Below are 19,852 nucleotides of genomic sequence, written 5' to 3'. Positions count from 1 at the left end.
TGTTTATTAAAATTGTTACACTGTTACAAAATATCAACTATCAATGTCTGACTGGAAATATAAGTTAAGTGACATGCATAACATAATTCACAATTTTCGTAGAATTACACAGAAACAAAATAGTGGAATTCTAGGATGAGAGGTCCTTCTGGCGGCAGTCTAAACACGTCACAAGGCCCCTTGCCATTGGCCATTGGCACTACAACTGGAAATTTAAGGTACCGAACAGAGGTACTCAAATTAGAAAATGTCACGGAATTGCCCAAAAAAGGATACGCACAGATTTGGTTGAAGTTCTTGGCACTTCTCACGGAATTGATAAATAGAATCAAAACATTGAATAACATCTAAATTTAGAATAAAACAATTGTTCCTTCATAAGTTCATTGCCTCAATAATAAAATCTAGGAACATGCATAAATGATAAATAGTTTTACTGTATATGTAGTTTTCGTCATGCCGTAGCTGTCGCCTGCCCGGTCACTTCCTGAAACGACGGACAACAAGCACGCAGACAGTGGATCCTCTTCCTACACCTATAATATGGACATTTGGGGATAAACTGTTTTCAATCTTTATTAATTTCTGCAGGTTTACATTTTTTTAATATTATACGATGCTTTTTACAGGAAAATATTCTCCACACTAATAATATTAAGACGCAAACATTACAAACGAAGCAATTTACCATTTAAATGCAGTCATTTTTTTGGCATCTATTGATAGTATACATGATTTCTTACCAAGTTGAAGATTACTTATTACGACAAAGAAAAAAACCCTGATACTTGTTTTCACGTCAAATTTGATTCTCGAGCAATAAGACATGAATGACCCTCATGGTACTGTATTAGATGAAAGTTTTCATATTTCGATGATTCATTTATGATCATGACTTTACTTCCCGCTATGAACTTAGTTGATTTTGTCACTGCAATAAAGGCAGAAAATAAAAAATCACGTAATTCAAAGGCAGTCATTGAAAAAGTGTAGTGATTCCGTTATGAAGTGATCCGCCTAAGTGAGCATCATAATAGTACGATCTTGAAGCAATAGCCTATTTAGTAACCTTCAACCATTCTTACTGCATGTGCTGGTTCTAACAGAAACCGATCATCCTTATTTCTAAAGAATACTGCAACATAACATCAAGGTGATAAGTTTACATTTTGTCATAGATGTGCCCTTTCTCCGTCTTAAGACGTTTCACAATAGCTGATGCACCGTAGTTTAAGCATGTGTAGGGGACAGAGTGCTTAGATTGGTGCAATTTTGCTGCATCCGTAATGAAATCCATCACGCTTAGCGAAGATAGCGGGCAGTGCCAATCTACTTTTGTACGGTTCACTAATACATCATTTGACTGTCCACCATGTTGAATTTGCGCATTCATGACCAAATAAAGATTTTCAACGATCGCCTCACAGCCTCCTTTGGCCAGTGCAATGTCAAAAGCTAGACAGAAAGGCTTTCCGATTTTCGTGTAAATGTCGGACTCGAGGTACATTACTGAAATTAATTTTTTTTCTTTGAAGGTGAGCCTGAGGCTTGACTCATTTAATTTACACAAGAAAGTCTGATCGAACTTCCCCATCTGATAATTGGACTCCGGAGAGAATGTTTCTGGCCTGCTGCCATCATAAGCATCATCAGACTTAGAAATTTCCTTCCTCACTGATGAGGCTTTGGGCGACTCTGACCAAACTATCCACTTGAAGGTTGCCATAGTTTGCTGGAAAACTTCAACGGCATTTTCTTCCCGGAGGTCATCCTATAACCAATGTAGATATTAGAATTTTTTAGAGTAAAATGAATGATAAAGTCGTTCGAGAATTGATTCGTTATACCAATATTGCATTTCCTTATAATTGAGAAGTTATACCTGAACTTCTTAGAGTAGCTGCGTTTTCTAAACGATGTACACAATATGAAAATAATTAAAGCAAGTATCATGGCATTGTTCATAACTGCAAAATAGTAACTTAAATCTTACTTCAAGATTTAAGTTACTATTTTTTTCAAATTATTGAAGAAAGAGACAAAAGCCTTCTGTGCCGTTTCGCTGCTTTTTGTTAACAAAGCTCCTTGTAAGGGAGAGCTCCGCCTTCCTGCTTGAAGACACATGAGTTTGGAGAGGTCAAAAGCCTCTCCCAGGACTTCAACAGCAGCTGGAACAGATGTTCGAAGTCTTCTTTCCAATTCAATGCGGAGTTTGACGATAAAGTCACTGGCATCTTGCTGGCAATCTCTTGGCTCTCGAAGAACCCAAGAATCGGGAGTCGTACTGTTAGTTGCTGATGATGTATCGACCAGCCAGCCATTGACAAGAGCAACTCCATTGTACTTTTTATTGTGAACAACTCCATTGATGACACCTGCGGAGATAGGCCACAATCATTTATTTAATTTAAGAGGTCCATTAGGATCAACAGATTGGAGATTATTTTCCATCGATCTTAATATTTCAAGTGTCTTCTTGCTGTTGGTCAATACTTTCCAACAAGGCTGTTGCAGCTCTTGTGAAACAACCATGAGGTCCACAAGTTGTTTCAGAATGTCAGACACAAGGAGTAGGTCGATGACAAAGTCTTGGCCCACCAACATGTATTCGTCTTCTGAGAAAGATTCGTCAGTGTTGTGACACATGCCCCCAAAGTTGTACATTGCCTGCACATAATGGTGGAAACAGCGATGAATGCTTGCAAATGACTGCAAAGTACTGGCTATGAAGCGAGTGGTGCTCAAGTTTTTCGTCACGAGGAATTTTTCATCCATTTGCTCCCCAATATTTCTTGCCGTCGCTTGCATTTTTCCATAACCAAGTTTGGAGTGGAATCTGGCGGCACGGTCACATGATCGTTTCAAGTAAGGTTTGCTGATGAACTTCTTTGCACACAGATCCATAAAATGACTTGGATCCCAGATCACGAAAGAAAAGTCATCGTTGACACCAACTGCAGAAAAAAATGCATTTCTGAACCGCTCGTTCACGTACTGTCCATCTGCAGTCGCACCTGCACAAAATTTTTTGTCCACATTAGGAATTCGTGCCTGTAACTCCTTGAATATTTGAGCAACAAGACTCTCAGTTTGACCTCCAGAAATTTCTCCTTCTCCTTCTTCAATTGAGTACACTTTGGGGGCCCCCCAAAAATAAGCAAGCCTTGAACCCTCGACCATAGCAACTAGCATCACAGCTTGGTTACTCTCTCGTTGGGGAGTCGACTTGTCAAAAGTTAGGAAAAAATGAGGTGGGTGCCCGGTTGATTTCAGGGGAGTGCTCAACTTTTGGTCGAAACGTTGCTTGATTGTTGAACAAATGCTGTCAACTACGCTGTTTAATTGCTTGTGGGAATGTTGCTTATTTCCAATGTCCATACCCAACGCTTCAAAGTTTGCAAGTTTATTTTCATAATGAAGTGCTGCAGACTTTGATTTTATTACTTTGATTGCATAGATGATGAAGTGCCTGTTGATGTTGTTACCGGAGGTTAAATTAGGCTACTGTGTAGCCCAACCTTCATGTCTTTCTTTACCTGTAATCATATTTCTTCAGTTCTTAATCCAACTCAATTTAAATTAAATTCAATATTTTTATCTTTTTCAGTATAGATGACCAAAGTATATAATTTACAGACTTGAAGTAAAGTATCTCTCTTGGAGCATCTCTATTCAGTATCTCAGCCTGGGCGCTCAGTTGCACTGGTGAGTGGCATAGGAATTTATTCCATTTATTCATTGATAATTTAGGTTCAATATTGTCCTTGTTATTATTTTAATTTTATTAATGTTGATCAGCTAATTGTGTGATTTCATTTGCTTATGTTCCCTTGTATTTTACTTTTTTCAAACCTTAAAGATTCCCATATGTTAATAGTTACAGCATGGACAGAAGCTGTTATCCCTTAAGGGAGTTAATGGTTCTTGAATTTCTAAATATTTTGCATCCCATCAGGTTATCAGTCATTCATGATTTGCATTTTTATTCTGTTCTTTCTGTTTGCAGTTAAATCAACTCATCTCCACCTGTCCATGCTCCTTACATCCAATTCACTAGCACATTTTCATTACACATTTCAAATTAAAACAACCATTTCATTTGCAATTTTATTAAGTTGTGTGTTTATTTACTGTCCCATATTTTAATTCCTTTTGCATTAGAACCAGTCTTTCATTTTCCTTCATTCAGAGTAGGGTGGTTGCCAGTTAGTTAAAAGCAGATAACAGGTTTATCTCACTTACGGCTCGAGACATTTTAGACCCGGCAACATTTGGCATCTCCGACGGGATAGTTTCACATTTTATTCATCTCATTTCCTTACATCCAATTAAGTAGCTCACTTTCACTACACTTTACAAATTACAGCAACCATTTAATTTGCAATTTTATTAAGTTATATGTTTTTTACTGTCCCATATTTTAATTCATTATTTATTAAAACCAGTCTTTCATTTTCCTTCATTCAGAATAGGGTTGTTGCTATTTAGTTGAAAGAAGCAGATAACAGGTTTACCTTACCTGCGGTACAAGACATTTTAGACCCGGCAACAATGTGAATTACCCTAGATTCCTTAATCTCATTATGCTCCAACATTTTCAATCCTTTAAAATGGATGGTGGAGTGGTCCGAACCTTCCACGTGCTGCTTTAGGTTTGATTTCCATATGATCCAACGGCGACCAGTTCCACTCCACCAATCATTCTCGTCATCTTTTTTGACCTGCAAACCATACGGGACATGGCGCCTAATGTTGCTTTGGTACGTCCTTCCTTCTACAGAATTAACAAACGTGCTGCACGCGATGCACTTTATGTACAGCCTGCCCTGCAACCTTTGTTCTGTGCAAAATACCTTGCTGACTAAAAGAAGTTCGCGAAGGTTTGTAACTTTATCCCACAATATGGGCCCAGATGAGCATATTTTTCCGGATGAAAATGATACTGCAGGTATCTGACATAATGGTGGCTGCTCGTGCTGACCTCAAATTTCCTTTTTGAGTTCATTAATCTCATTCAGGACCACACCCAGCAGAGTATCTTCACCTACAACGTTCCTTTAAAATGGATGGTGGAGTGGTCCGAACCTTCCACGTGCTGCATCATCTCTCAGAACTTACTCCTTCAAACTCATCACCCACTATCATCTCATCCACAACTGGCGAATCTTGTTGCGCTTCTGTAGAGGTTTCCGTTGTAGCTGCTTCAGCGGCTGAATGCGCTCCCACAAACAACATGCCAGCAGCAGTTGTCTCTTCCTCTAAGACGGTCAAGCTAGAGGCTGCTTTATCCTTTTCTGCACAGAACAGATCTCCACATTTAAACATATGTCAGTGACGAATATCATAGACTAACTGGTAATTGATTTGATCATCAAATTATGTTTTCTTTATGGCATGCAGCGAGAGTAAAACAGGATTCTTTCAAAGTTGGAATATTACTCATTAATAGCGACAAAAATTATAAGAATGAATTTATTTATGATGATAATGCAACGCAATAGAATGTTGCCAACCTGAGCTTGATGCATGTGCTCATCAAGCGGAGTAGAGGAGGTCTGAGTCAAACATTTCGAGGGAGCTGAGAAGGTCTGAGTCAAACGTTTCGAGGGAGCTGAGAAGGTCTGAGTCAAACATTTCGAGGGAGTTGGATCCTGAAATATAATCCCACATACAATAACTTATAATTGCAACTCATAGCGAGTATTAAATACCGGAAAATGGGGTTACTTTGACCGGCGGGGTAACTTTGACCACTTTTCGTTTTTCTAACAAAAACCCCCAAAACTCAAAAACGATTTGACATAGAAAAATTTTGTCAATGGCCATCAAAGGCCTATTCTTTTGCATATGTAACTAGAAGAGTTCTACTACAATGCATGGAGTTATTTGGAGTTATTTTACCAAAAATAAAATTGATTTTACCATCCGGTCAAAGAAACCACAAGAGCTGGGGTAACAAAGACCATCACTTTTTTTTAAATTACATCAAAACTATGAGAGGCAGGAGCCAGCAATTTATGGTGAGTAAAGCTAGAGTATAGACCTGTATTTTGCACATTTCAATTTAAGTTTAACTTATCTAGTTAAAAAATGGCATCATTTTGAAAAAAAAGTGGTCAAAGTTACCCCAGTTTACGGTACCTTGTTTTAATTAATCTCGATGTGCATAATACAAGCAATTCTGAAAAACATGCAACATTTTGAGCGTAATCTACATAAATGAAGATGCTACTCAGCACAAAACTCACAGAGACATGGAACTTAGTTGCGAACTACATGTAATCAACAGAAGCCACTACAAAAGTTCAATTTAATGACAAGTCATGCACAAATAACACATTTTGTACGATATCGTACAAAGGCATGCATCGTCAAAATGTTCCAGTAATTCAGGAATGGGTATGAAGCTTTGCTTACACAAAAAAATGACAATATGCGTGATAGTTTGATTGCCTTACAAATTACGTAATTATGTAAATGTATGACTACAACTGATGCCATTGATTTTGCTCACATTTCAGTATGCTTGGTGTATTCATATCATTGAACAATGGTAAGCTCGTTTTTTCTAAAGAGGTACTCGTATATAGCTATGAATGCGTGCAACCGTTGAGTATTGATGGTCGGGTCGAAAAAAATGTAGGAATCTATTGACCTATCCAAGCTCGCTAATAAAAAGATTTTAAATACGAATCATGAGAAAGAGTCTTGATAATATTTATTCACAGATAACAACTTATGAATATTCAAAATTCGAATCAGTCGCAATTGACTCTGCTTGTCGTAAAAAAATTGACTAATGTATAGTAGTCATATTTGAGAACAAAAACATTGAAACTAATAACTCGGATCCCAAGAATTATGTTAGTTTTTTTAGCGTTCAAATTGTCTGGAACAAGTCTCCTATAGATCATGTACACGAAAGTTGAAGTTTTAAGGTTCATATTTATATCTATATGTTGATTTATAGAAAGAGAAACTGTGTTAGTGTTGATTTCAGCTATTCAGATACACTACGCATTGTTAATTAGAATTTATCATGTATAAAGTACGCCGATGCAATTTTCGCAAACTTGTGTTTTTTACATGCATATACCTTCTGTGTACACATTAGGACTTAGATAACTTACCAATGTGTGTAGACATAATGCAGGTATTGCATTCAATGGGTTGACAGTGATGACGCAACTGTAGGCAACAAGTTAGAAAATTTACAAGTCAATACAAGCTACAGTGAGCCTTCATTGCACATAGAAACAGTACATCTGAAGCATATCACATAAAGCAATGACAGTTACGAAATTCAAGCAAAGAGAACAAAAAACAAAATTAAAAAAAAATTCCTTTCAAGTTTGGCCAAAGATTTACTACTAAAATAGAGGCTGTAAGAAAGAAGCAATAAGCTAAGCATGAATAACGATTGGGTTTCTCACACTCGAGCCGGAGCAACGTCGCTTGGTTGCTAGATTGATTTTACTAGACACCTTCACCTTCCACTGCTGCCATTTCAGAAAAGCATCTCTTGCTTTTACATCTCTCGGAGAAATAAATTCTACATTCGGTACTACATTTTTATGCTGGTTTTTCTTGTGTATGTTCCTAGTGCTTAAGTTATCTCTGTTCAAAGAATAGAGCCAAGGACTCTCCCCTGCTTTGTAGCAATTGTAGCAGAAAAGAGCTGGAGAGCCGACTGTTGACAAGACATTCTCTGACGAACCCCTCAGAAAGGACCAGCCTGACACGATGAATATTGCAATAATAATTTACAACCCAAACATGGAAAATTGAAAGGAGCGGGGAAAATAATCTAAAGAATTTAAATCATGTTATTTTATCTGGCAATGGTGGGGCTCAAGTCATTATTCTGTTCTATACGTGGCATTATTTTCTTTGCGAGCAAAACAGTAAAGTGCAAATTACATGAATTTATACAACGTACTAAAATCCATTTAAGGCAGCATGTTTTTAAAAAAGTAAACTTCGTGATGAACATACAAAGATTTATCCTTGCCTTCGCATGTATGTTGATACGCACGAAACACATTTAGCCCAATATTGTTGCGTAAGGAATATGAACAATATACTTTTTATGGACAGTTCATACGAAAGTGTAAAAGAACCTTGAGCTGTGGTTCCAGAAGGACCAGGATTTTCATCAGCCGGACCTGCTGGCTTCTCTTCTTCATCGCAGCCCGAAGTCTCGTCGGCGAGAGCATCGGCCATTGCACCACCACACCCTGCAAAGCACGAGTTCATCAGCGCCATAGTTTTAAACGACAGTGATGAGGCCAATTCGATATCGCACTAGCTTTAAACTATTTCCATGAAATGATAAATCATTATTTATAGGATTAAGTTTAATCCATGCATCATACAAATCTTGATCTAGTATATTGAACAATGCATCTTCTTATTTAATGCGAATATAACCAACCATGTAAGATGTTGTGTTTTAATTGACAAAATAGTGGAAATCAAAAGCATTAGATAAAACAAATGTTCGAAATGCAAGAATACATCAGCTAATAATGAAGCACATCATTTCATTATCAGTCTTCAAGAAGAGTGCTTCATGTAGAAGGAATTTTGATATCGCCTGCATAACAGTGTGCTGAGGTACTCAAAAGATGAACAATATTAACATTATATCACTTGGAAAAAAGTGTGAGCGCGTGACTATAGCTCACGAAGCCATCCCAGCTGATGCATGCACACCGCAGCGGCCAACACGATAGTTCTAACATCAGTAACGTTTACTAAACTCTTGCCTCACCTTGCTTGAATCAATATCCACATATCTCTGGTACGAGGTTTGGCACCAATGGCAATGAAAATTATGCTAGCGTGAGAAAAACTATTATACATCCAGCTAAGCTAAATTCTTTCCAAGAGATGCCTTAACTTCATTTGAAAATTAATTAAAGTGAAAGAATTTGAGGATCTAGTAGCTTAATCATGAATTTTTGACTAGTATCCGCCTCTCTGGTAAATCGTTGAGATAGTTTAGAACATATTAGTTTCTCGTAGCTAAGGAAAGCAGGTTAACTTATAGATATATTGCCATTACTTGCTGCATACTACGTACAAATTACCAAATTAACACGATAAACCATTGGTTTTATGTAGAGACGGTTGAAATCAAGTTTAAATAACATCGTAATGACCGTATCACTGTTCTATGAGAATGAGATGCCACACCCCAGAATGAGAATGCCACACCCGATAGCACCAAGAAGAACATGCTCATTCTTCCCTCAAGTTCCTTGAATACAATAAAGCACTTCAGAACAAATATAATTAATTTATTTGGTTGCAAAAACATATCAACTCACTGTTTAATAGAGTAGATTGTTCAAAAGATCCAAAATTCTTGAAAATTATGAAGTTCCCGGTAGTAGCACAAAAGACGGCCGACCTATAGCGATAAAAGTCACTTACACACTGAGAACCGTGAGACTACATGTTTGAATCAGTGTGATGTTGCAAAGCCGCTGCCCACAGAGTTGTGCGTCATCTGTTGCGTTCAAGTTATGGTTGTTCCATGAGCTATACTGCGAGCATGAATGTTGCTGCTCGTGATTTGTGAACTTTCCGGCTGAGATTCCGCGGATTTTGTCATGGCGACAATGTGCGGAATTGAGTTATAATTCACTTGTAATTTTACACATCCTGCGGAATTAGTGTGAATATTTGCAATTATGCAGCATGTTGAGGATTTAATTACAGGCGTATCAGTACGTCTGATGTCGCATTATTTCCAGTCCTGATTGGCCCCCTTGCAAGTTGCAAATTGCAATGGTCTGACCCAGGGTTGGCAATGATTCAATCAAAATGATTAAATCACTTGGGTTTTTATAAAAAATCATTATTTTTTTATTTTTTTGATTTTTTTATTTTTCATATATTTAAATATATTGAGTGAAAGTCTTTAATTTATATTGAGGTATTGTTATTCATGTTTTAGTATAAATGTACTATGAATGACAAATTGGTATATAAATATGTTGCCTTTAGTGTACCTATATAAGGTTTCAATAAATTGAATGTTTTTGGTACAGAGGCATCAAGTGTTCAATACATTGTACATAGCTAGCAGCTTGGCTAATTTTATAAGGCTATAAGTAGTCTTTAACTATTTGACTATTTGTTATATATTGATTACAATATACAATTTAAATGTGTTAGCTAGCTTATACAGGGTGGGGCAGAACTGACTGAACAGTTTTTAGGCAAAATAAAAGAGTAATGGAGGTACATAAAGAAGAAAGTTTATTTTCCTCAAGATTAGCATAACATACCATTTAAAATATTTATGTTTTCAAAACAATATCAGGAAGATGGGGTTTGTTAGCTGCATCACACTATTGGAGTCATTCTCGGAAGTTTTCTACAGCTCGTTCACACATATGGCAAGGTATGGCCATAACCTCTGCTGCAATAATCCGTTCCCTTAGCTGTGGTAGGGTGTGAGGGCGACTTCTGAACCCCTTTCTTTTAGATGTCCCCAAATTAAGAAATCGCAAATGCTCAAATCAGGTGACCTTGCAGGCCACTGTAAATCACCCCTCAGAGTCTGGAAACATGTGTTTCAAAACATTTAGTGAAATTCGGGCTGTGTGAGCTGTAGCCTCATCCTGCTGGAACCACATGTCTCCCAATGCTTCATTTTCAACAATGTTTTCCATCATGGGCTGCAAGAAATTTTGCAACCTTGCAGCATAGCAATTGGAATTCACTGTTACGGTTACTCCCTCCTCTGAGAACAACTCCAATAGTGTGTTGCAGCTAATGGCCCCCATCTTCCAGATATTGTTTTCAAAGCATAAGTATTCTAAATGGTATGTTATGCTAACCTCTAGGAAAATAAACTTTCTTCTTTATGTACTTTTCTTTAACTTTCTAAACTTTATTCTTACTCTTTTATTTTACCTCAAAACTGCTCAATCAGTTCTGCCCCACCCTGTATATTGAGAGGTTGAGATTGTATTCACCTTTTAGGCAATTAAAAAGATTTTCCACCCTAATATGAGTATTCTAATTAAAATATTTAATTTCAATCTTCAAATATGTGAATTTAAAACTAGAAACAAAACAATTATAAGACTTTAGGTACCGTAAAATGGGGTTTACTTTGACCGGCAGGGTAACTTTGACCACTTTTCATTTTTTTGACAAAACCCCCAAAACTCAAAAATGATTTGACATAGAAAAATTTTGTCAATGGCCATCAACGGCCTAATACTGAGGCTACGTAACACAATAGAAAGATTTAAAAAGTTTGCATATCTAATAGGTTAAAAAATTAATAATGTGACCTACAGAAAAGAGCTATTATTTGAAGCCTGTCAGAGTACCCCCTGCAATTTTTTTTTGGTTAAATAACTCCAGGTTTTGATGCATTGTAGTAGAACTCTTCTAGTTACATATGCAAAAGACAAATTTTAGGAAAGTGTCATAGTTTGCAAATGGGGGGTGCCGCCCCCCAATGGGGTAACTTTGACCACCTAATGGCAGCCGTGATGGGGTAACATTGACCGGCTTGGAAATCAAGTTAAAATTACCATAGGTACCTATAAAACATATTTTATGTTTGATACACCTATTAATGTTTTTTCTTTATGTTTCAGACTCTACAGAGTCTTATATATGGTAATTTTAACTTAATTTCCAAACCGTGTTTCAGACTCTACAGAGTCTTATATATGGTAATTTTAACTTAATTTCCAAACTGGTCAATGTTACCCCATTACGGCTGCCATTAGGTGGTCACATTTGCAAACTATGACACTTTCCTAAAATTTGTCTTTTGCATATGTAACAAGAAGAGTTCTACTACAATGCACCACAACCTGGAGTTATTTTACCAAAAAATAAAATTAATTTTACCACCCGGTCAAAGAAACCCCAAGAGCTGGGGTAACAAAGACCATCACTTTTTTTGAAATTACATCAAAACTATGAGAGGCAGGAGCCAGCAATTTATGGTGAGTAAAGCTAGAGTATAGACCTGTATTTTGCATGTTTCAATTTGAGTTTAACTCATCTAGTAAAAAAAGGCATCATTTTGAAAAAAAGTGGTCAAAGTTACCCCATTTTACGGTATATAAAATAATTAAATGCAGTGAATGGATATAAAATATTTGAATTGTGCACATGTTTATTCCAAACAGTGTTAGCTTTTCTCATAACTTGTGTCTCATTTCAAGTCGTATGAGGTTTGTTTGGGTATCGTTCAGTTTGTTTAGTAGGTATTGATTTATTGGTCTGAATTAAGTGGGAACAGTGCAGTCAGTCACTCAGTCACTACTAGTTGGTGTGTATAGAGGGTAAAGTCTGGTGGATTTATAGGACCTAAAACTAGTAGGTAGATCTATAGATAGTGTTGTGCACTGTGCTATCAGCTACCAATCTGTTATGTGACTCTTCAATGTTTAGAAGATCTGCATTCCTGAAGTGTTTTTGTATATTGAAGCCAGTTAAATGGTCAATATTTAGCTCATTACCTTGCTCCATACAAATTTTACAAAGCTAACGAATTAGACTTGTCCATAATTGTTTACCCAAAAATCCCTAAGTGGTAAACACCACCCTGGCCTGTTGGCCATTATTGAAGGCAATAAGTGCCTTTTTTGGCCATCCATTATGATCCATATACTGTTATTGTTAGTAGGCTAAGTGCAACATAAAAAATAACACTTCAAAAATACAAAAACGAAAACGCTGAAAAATAAAACAAAAATCAAATAAATAAAAAAATAATGAAAAAATAAAAAAATCACCAACCCTGGTCTTACCCCATGCCCATGGTCTTGTCGCAACTCCCTTTAGAAATATTTGGATTTTTGAAATTCATATAAATAAATCAGTAAAGATTGGAACTGGGAAATTCCTTGGTTACTTATGTTGGTTCTGACGCTGCATCTCAGTGCGATGCTGAGTGCACTTGAAGGTGGACATGGGTCACGGTGGGTGTGCTACAAAATTCCATAAGTAGATGGTAGGTGATTAAGAATGCATCTAGAATGGCACCGTGATTTACAATGTTTTCACAATTCAATATTTAAACGAGTAGTAACATCTCAATGTAGTATAAAAATTACATACTCCTTTAGTCCTTTCATTGCCATACTCATAAAGCCTAGAAATACATACCATACCTAAATAATTTTTTTTAGTGCACTGCATCTATCCTAGCTTCTTCCACAGATGTCACTGTGCACTCTGCAGACCTGCAGTTGCTGCCTTCTAAAATGCGGACATGCAAGCATTTACTTTGAGCAGTGTTCTTGAAATATGATTGAATATTGTGCAATGATTTCAGTAAAAACTAATCTGGGCAACAATGTTTTTAAAAGAAAAAATATACACATTTCAAATATACAATATTAAAGACAAATATTCTAAACCAACTGCTGATTAATTGAACATACAAATTATGTATTCTTTATGGCATGCAGTATAAACCTGATGGTTTGAAAAAAATGAAGATTACTTATCAATGTACATAAAAATTATTACAATGTATTTGGTTGTATTGAAAATGCAACACAATAGAATATTACCAACATGTTTGTTCAAAGCAAGTGCTCAGCAACTGGAGCAGAAATTAGCAGAGCTTATCATTTGACGTCTTGGACAAATTTATGGCCGGACTTGCGGCCAATCTCCAAATTCTCATGAGACCGGCCATGAGTCCAGTCGTAAATTTGTCCGAGACGTGAGATCATGCTGGCGAGAGCATAGCCTTTGCACCAATACAACCTGTGTCTTGCAAATAACACGTTTATTAGTGCGCTAGTAGTGCAAGCGATGACTCTGACAGCATCATACAATTTACAATTATGGATCATTCCTGGCTATATTGTAGAATTAGAAGTTATCTTGTTCTTTTTGCACCAAATATCCAATTAAATTCAATCTTGCAAATTTAGATTAATTGCATTGGATAATCCATATGTTCTTATTAGATCCAAACATTACGGTACTACTTGCATAAATAATACTAATATACCTACTACTTATAAGAAATATTACATTAACAGCATTAATGCATGACAACTAATGCTAATAATGAAATTATTAGTATATTAAAGGGAACACCAGCACCTACAGGTAATACAACTGAACTACAATGCAATGAGCGGATTTTTTTACTCATTGACTTCTTCACTTTGAATACAAAATTCTTCACTCACTATTCCATCAGCTAAATAAAATGCACCTCATACAAATTGGGAAGTGATACAAGGATAGGAGAACCTCTCTTGTGGAGTGGAGATGGCCAGCGTAAGAGAACTTCTTGCACGAGTGGTGATGACAAGGGTAAAAAAACTTCACACGTGAGTTGGAGATTGCAAGGAGACCAACGGGCATGGAGAGTGGCCAGTGGCCTTTCTGGCCCATGTTTGGGTTGTCCATACTTTTATTCACTTGATTCACAAGAGGCCTGCGCCTCAGTGGTTTGTTTGACACATTGCACACAGATCTCTTCCTCACTACCTACTCTTGTGGCACCACACTTGAACTACCTTCCCTGACTTGCCATAATAGGTAACATATTATTAACTGATATTTTCATCAAGATATGTAACCCATGCATCGCATAGAGTAATACCAGCTCCAATGTATGTACATTGCAGCGCAAGATGATTCAACTTGTAGCAGCTGCAGCAATGTCTTCCTAACTCATGCATCACCTCAATATAATAGATAGGTACCTATTTCAGCTTTGCCACAGAGGAAATAATCTATGATCTAACATAAAAAGTACGTTGTTACCGGTGTCTCAACGCGGGTGAGACGAACTCGTCGCCTACTTTGACTACTTGTTGGTAACCAAGAATTAGTGAAACTAATATGATGACTAGAGGTTGAAAAGGAAAATGAAACGCAAATACTGGTTCTAATAACTATTGGGATCTCATACAGTGAAAGTGACAGAATAAAGGGAAATGTGTAAAACTGATTAGCTGAAGCTGAACTAAATATGACGCCAAGTAAAAATGCACACGGACCAATGAGTAAGATGCACACCAATAACTGCTTCCAATGCAAGTCAGTCAGGAGGTTTATAGGGTGCTAAGCACTCAAGAGGTCAAGGACTAAGGAGAGCTTTCCAGCAAATCACTTGAGAGGTTAGGGACTAGGGAGCGTGGGACAGCAATTTATACAGCACCACACTTTAGAATAGTTTTTGGCATAAATTTATGTAATCAATTACTGATCTAAACCTGACCTGAAAAGAATGAAAATTATTTTAGTTGAATTTATAAAATAGTTAAACACTTCAATATAAACACACAGTAACACACATAAGAGGGAAAAAAAGGGACAACATATAAGAGGAACAAGAGGGTGTGCTGCAAAGTAGCCTAAACCACCCCCGCCAACAATGTAATAGTATGGTACCTATCTAACAATAATTTTGCTAGATGTAAATAAAAAATTGATTATGCTTCCAAATAGAATAACTTCTTTTCAGGAATAGATGCTTTAACTACGGTACTACCTATTTGCCATATTTTTGAGTAAAATTTGGGCATCCATTTGAAACTTTGAATCTATTTTGGTAGACTATTGAAAATATCCAAATTTTAACTGATTTGGTTTGATTAATGTGGAATTTTCTCTAACATTTCTGAGGATTGTTCAGATATTACTAAACATTTTCATTTCTCATGGTAATGCAAGGTAAATGTGAGATATATTAAACTGCTCATGATACTGAGAAACCAATAAATTTATAATTAAGTTTATGGATTAATCCTTGGTTGCGATGCAGAAATGTTTGAAAATTGAAATAAAGTTTTGATGAAACTGACACATAACAGCGCAGCAGTGTTCCGTGACAGACTTAAGTTTGAGAGGAAGAGCCCAAACCTGAGTTCCCAACAGATTCTTATCTGATAGGAAAAAAACGCATCTGAGCAAACACTTTATTTACTTGTAAAGGAATGTCTTATCATTGATTGCACATCCTCAGATATTTAGGACTGAATATCTGGTATATATATTGATGATATTGGAAATGGTCACAAATGATGTTGGGTTTGAATATGCACACTTTTTTATTCTTTTTATTGCTAGACTTTTGTTGTTGTTTGGATTATATTTTTCTCTGTCTTTGCAGACCGTAGACAGCAGTTGGTTGCCAATCTTGCCAACTTTGGCTACGATCCCCTCAACTTCACTTGGTTGAAAGACGCCCAGGTTGTGCCTATTTTCTTGGGCATTCTTTCAACCCCAAATGAGAGTTTATTACTCAAACGGTTTGCTGCTGCTGGAATCTGCAACTTGACTTTAGGTGAGTTTAAAGTAATTAAATTGAAATTATTTATTTCAAAGAATATGTACTCATCTGATACTAATTATCCACTCAACAGATGTCAAAAGAACTTTAAATTTACTTGACTGTACAAATTGATCGGTCAATTTGATAAATGACCTGGTGCTTAACTGTTTCATTTATTTATCTCTGACTCTGACAGCACCTGGCATTGTGCCTCATCTAATTGAGTGCGGAGCACCAGCGCTCCTGCTGCCCTGCCTGTCTTCCAGTGACACTCACACCGTCCTATCTGCACTCACTGCACTCTTTTACTTTAGTCAGCTTGGTCAGCGTGAGTGCCATGTTTGATTTCCCTGCAAGAGCTGACTCATTTCACAGATGCATGGAAATTATTTTTCTTACTTTTTACCTACCTGGGTTGTGTTAGATTAAAATTGCTTACTTGGAAATTATTATTTTTTTTCTTGCTTGGGCTTTGTTTGTATAAAAAAGCTACATACCAGTATCTGAGATCTGAAACTTGAATGAAGAACAACTGTTCCCTCTCTACTGCTATAAAATTTGTATACACTTTATGGTAATGAGAGTATAAATTAATTATGGTAGAATCCTTCCATAAGAAGATGGCCCGTGCTTGAATTCTATTTAGTTTTACAATTTCCATGGCAAACAATGGGGTAGCCATTTTAGAGACTGTCCTACTCACAATATTATAAAAATTCTCTTGCTATTATATTATTAAAGTTCATATTATGAAGTTTTTAGGAAAGATTGTTGATAATGTTATATCTGCGTTTTTAATATAGCTTTTTTCATTAATGTATAAGTAGCTTGCCAATGTTTAATCTGTTACATCATCAATGGCCTAATATATTGATGTCAACAGATGCTGCTGTGAGTGTGGCCACCTCACTGGTTATGCCACTCAAAGAATCTCAAGATAGTCGCATCAGAAACTTGGCTGTTATTCTCCTACAAGAAATTGCAGCATCCTCCTTCACTAGCACATGAACAAGCTCACTCCTAACAAAAAACCTTTCTACACTACAAATAACATTACTTCTAAATTTATTCTAAAATTTTCAATATTTTGTGGACATTCCAATACTTTTGGAACAATTTTTATTTAACCTCATCTCCCCGATTTACAGTTCATTTTGATATCTCCAGTGATCTAGATATTTACTCAGTGCCTATAGTTGAATAAATGTAATGTACACATCTCTGTATGTTGTATAAACTTTAGTGAGTTCAAAATTGCATGACTGTCCTCCTGAGCTCTGATCATCTAAAATCTCTCAATATCACTATTTTTTAAATTTATTTTTCCATTTTAGATCCATCTCTTTAGTAATCAATCCGAAGTATTGTTTATCATTTATTGTAATTCATAAATCATTCTTTTTCTTCAGTACTCAATAGTCCAATTTGATTGGTCATTAGTTTTTCCCCCTTTAATCTTTTTGCCAATACTTGAACCCAACCCACACTTTCACAGGACACCTCAACCACATACTTTTACAGGACACTTGAACATCTCTTTTTCACAGGACAATTCAACCCCACACTTTTACAGGACACACTTTCACTATAAAATTTCAGCACACATTGCAGCATTTCACCAGCCCTGCCCTTGCAGCACACTTGCCCCTACACTCGTGCTGCATCAGGTTAATTATCAGCACGGGAGGAGGTCGTCGTTAAGATGAACGGCAGCACGGACAGCATGGCGGCTGTAGCTGCAGTTCTGCGGGATGCTGCTTCTCAGCAGCCTGAGCTGCTCAGACCTGCCGAGCAGCAGCTGCAGCAGTGGGAGAAGCTGCCTGGCTTCTATCTTACGCTAATGCAGGTCTAACTATTCATCGTCATTGGAAGTATTTTATTAAAATGCCACCGAAACTATTCAGAATTCTGTTCATGACTTGTCATGTGATTTATGAGACCATTGCAGATAACTGAGATGAGCATTTGCTGTGAAATTGTTTTTTTTTAAGACTCAAATATCCAGGGCATGAAAAAGTTTCAACCAAAACCGACTGGCAGCCAGATTAATAAGCAAATTATTTACTTTGGGCAATAAACCTCAAAATTTGATTTACTTATAGGATTTTGAAATTTCTTCAAATTGTGATTGAATTATGTATTTTAAACCAAAATTTAGAACTAATATGTTTGAAGAACTAAATAATTTAATGAGTAATAGGCCAACTTTTTGAACATTAGATCTAAGTTTGAAATATTTTATGATCAAGCTCCTTTTCAATGGACGGTTTTTTCTGCCTTCAAGTTAATAGGACTAATTTTTAGTCTAAAGGCCTTTAAACTCCTTTTCACGTTAAATTACCCTCCAAAATCTGATTAAACTTGAAGAGGGATGGATATTGAAAGCTTTGGATGCTTATACTAACTGAACAAATTAATGTTCATCATTGTTGCCCTGTTATTAATAACAAACCAACCTGGTGAACAATCTTTTAGTTAAACAATGAGGACAAATAATATATTCTGATTTACTAGTATAGGTACTTTTCATAAATCTCGTTTGTTTAGGCAACTTATCTATTTAGAAGAAATTCTTCATTGTGACGAGTTATTCTATTGTACCATCTTTTTTCAATTGGTAATTTACCTTTAAGGCTACTTAGCTTCAAGAAGACTTGTTTCTAAAGCTATATTTCACATTGTGCAACAAGGGCTATACCTACTATTAAAGTTCGCTAAATAACAGCCTAAGTACATATAGCGGCTGATTTCTCACCTTTGGTCTGTGGGTTTAGATTTAAAAGTCATCAGTGATTGGCTAATGAAGTTATCAACTATTGCAAATATTATGCCTCTAAGAGTTTATTTCTGTTCTGAAGGTTGATTCTTGTCTGTGCAGGTCTACCTTAACCAGTCCCTGGACACCAACACGCGCTGGATGGCAGTTCTCTGCTTCAAGAACGGCGTTGACAAATTCTGGCGCAACGTCGGCGAGCACAAAATTTCCGAAGATGAGAAGGTAGCAACAAAAATATGATCGAACTATTTATTTTTTTTAGTTAGGAAATATTATTGAATGATTTATTGTCAAGGAAGTTGGAAACAAGTGAGCCAGTGCACCGTGGCGGCTAATCTCTAAAAAGTGAAATATCTTAAAGGCTATGGAAATTAAACGCTAGTTTCACCACTAGCTGGCCTCCCCAGTAAAACTGGCAGGATTTAACCATCGTGAAATACCGTATCTTCTGTATTTATATATGTTCTCTAACTGCAGCTCCAACTCAGCAAACTAGCTTTCTTTTTGTCCAAAAACTTAGTTATACTTGAACGTCGTAGAACGTTTGGTTTTTCTTTTAATTTGCTAGTCAAGTTTGACACCCAACACTGACCTGTTGACGCAGTAGCAGCAGTATTAGTGTGAGTGTTGTTGACACCCAACACTGACCTGTTGACGCAGTAGCAGCAGTATTACTGTGTGTTGTTAACACCCAACACTGACCTGTTGACGCAGTAGCAGCAGTATTACTGTGTGTTGTTGACACCCAACACTGACCTGTTGACGCAGTAGCAGCAGTATTACTG

General features: G+C 36.6%; 2 protein-coding genes across 2 annotated transcripts; both read left to right on the top strand.

Annotated features, from left to right (window-relative positions):
• The first annotated feature begins 3,246 nt into the window (after positions 1–3,246).
• LOC125178876 (armadillo repeat-containing protein 7-like) lies at positions 3,247–17,301 on the top strand. The gene is made up of 5 exons (XM_047883661.1): positions 3,247–3,251; positions 3,650–3,705; positions 16,130–16,303; positions 16,488–16,619; positions 17,175–17,301. Exons 1-5 carry the CDS (start codon positions 3,247–3,249, stop codon positions 17,297–17,299), a joined length of 492 nt encoding a protein of 163 aa, XP_047739617.1. The 3' UTR covers positions 17,300–17,301.
• Positions 17,302–17,983: 682 nt separating this feature from the next.
• Positions 17,984–19,307, top strand: LOC125178875 (importin-11-like). Its single transcript, XM_047883657.1, has 2 exons — positions 17,984–18,137; positions 19,170–19,307. The coding sequence occupies exons 1-2, from the start codon at positions 17,994–17,996 to the stop codon at positions 19,305–19,307; spliced, it is 282 nt and encodes a 93-aa protein (XP_047739613.1). The 5' UTR covers positions 17,984–17,993.
• Positions 19,308–19,852: the final 545 nt, after the last annotated feature.

This window comes from Hyalella azteca, unplaced genomic scaffold, assembly GCF_000764305.2.
Source record: "Hyalella azteca isolate HAZT.00-mixed unplaced genomic scaffold, Hazt_2.0.2 contig1718, whole genome shotgun sequence".
NCBI lineage: Eukaryota > Metazoa > Arthropoda > Malacostraca > Amphipoda > Hyalellidae > Hyalella > Hyalella azteca.
Note: the sequence above shows the minus strand (reverse complement) of the source record. Positions and strands in the feature narration are given on the sequence as shown.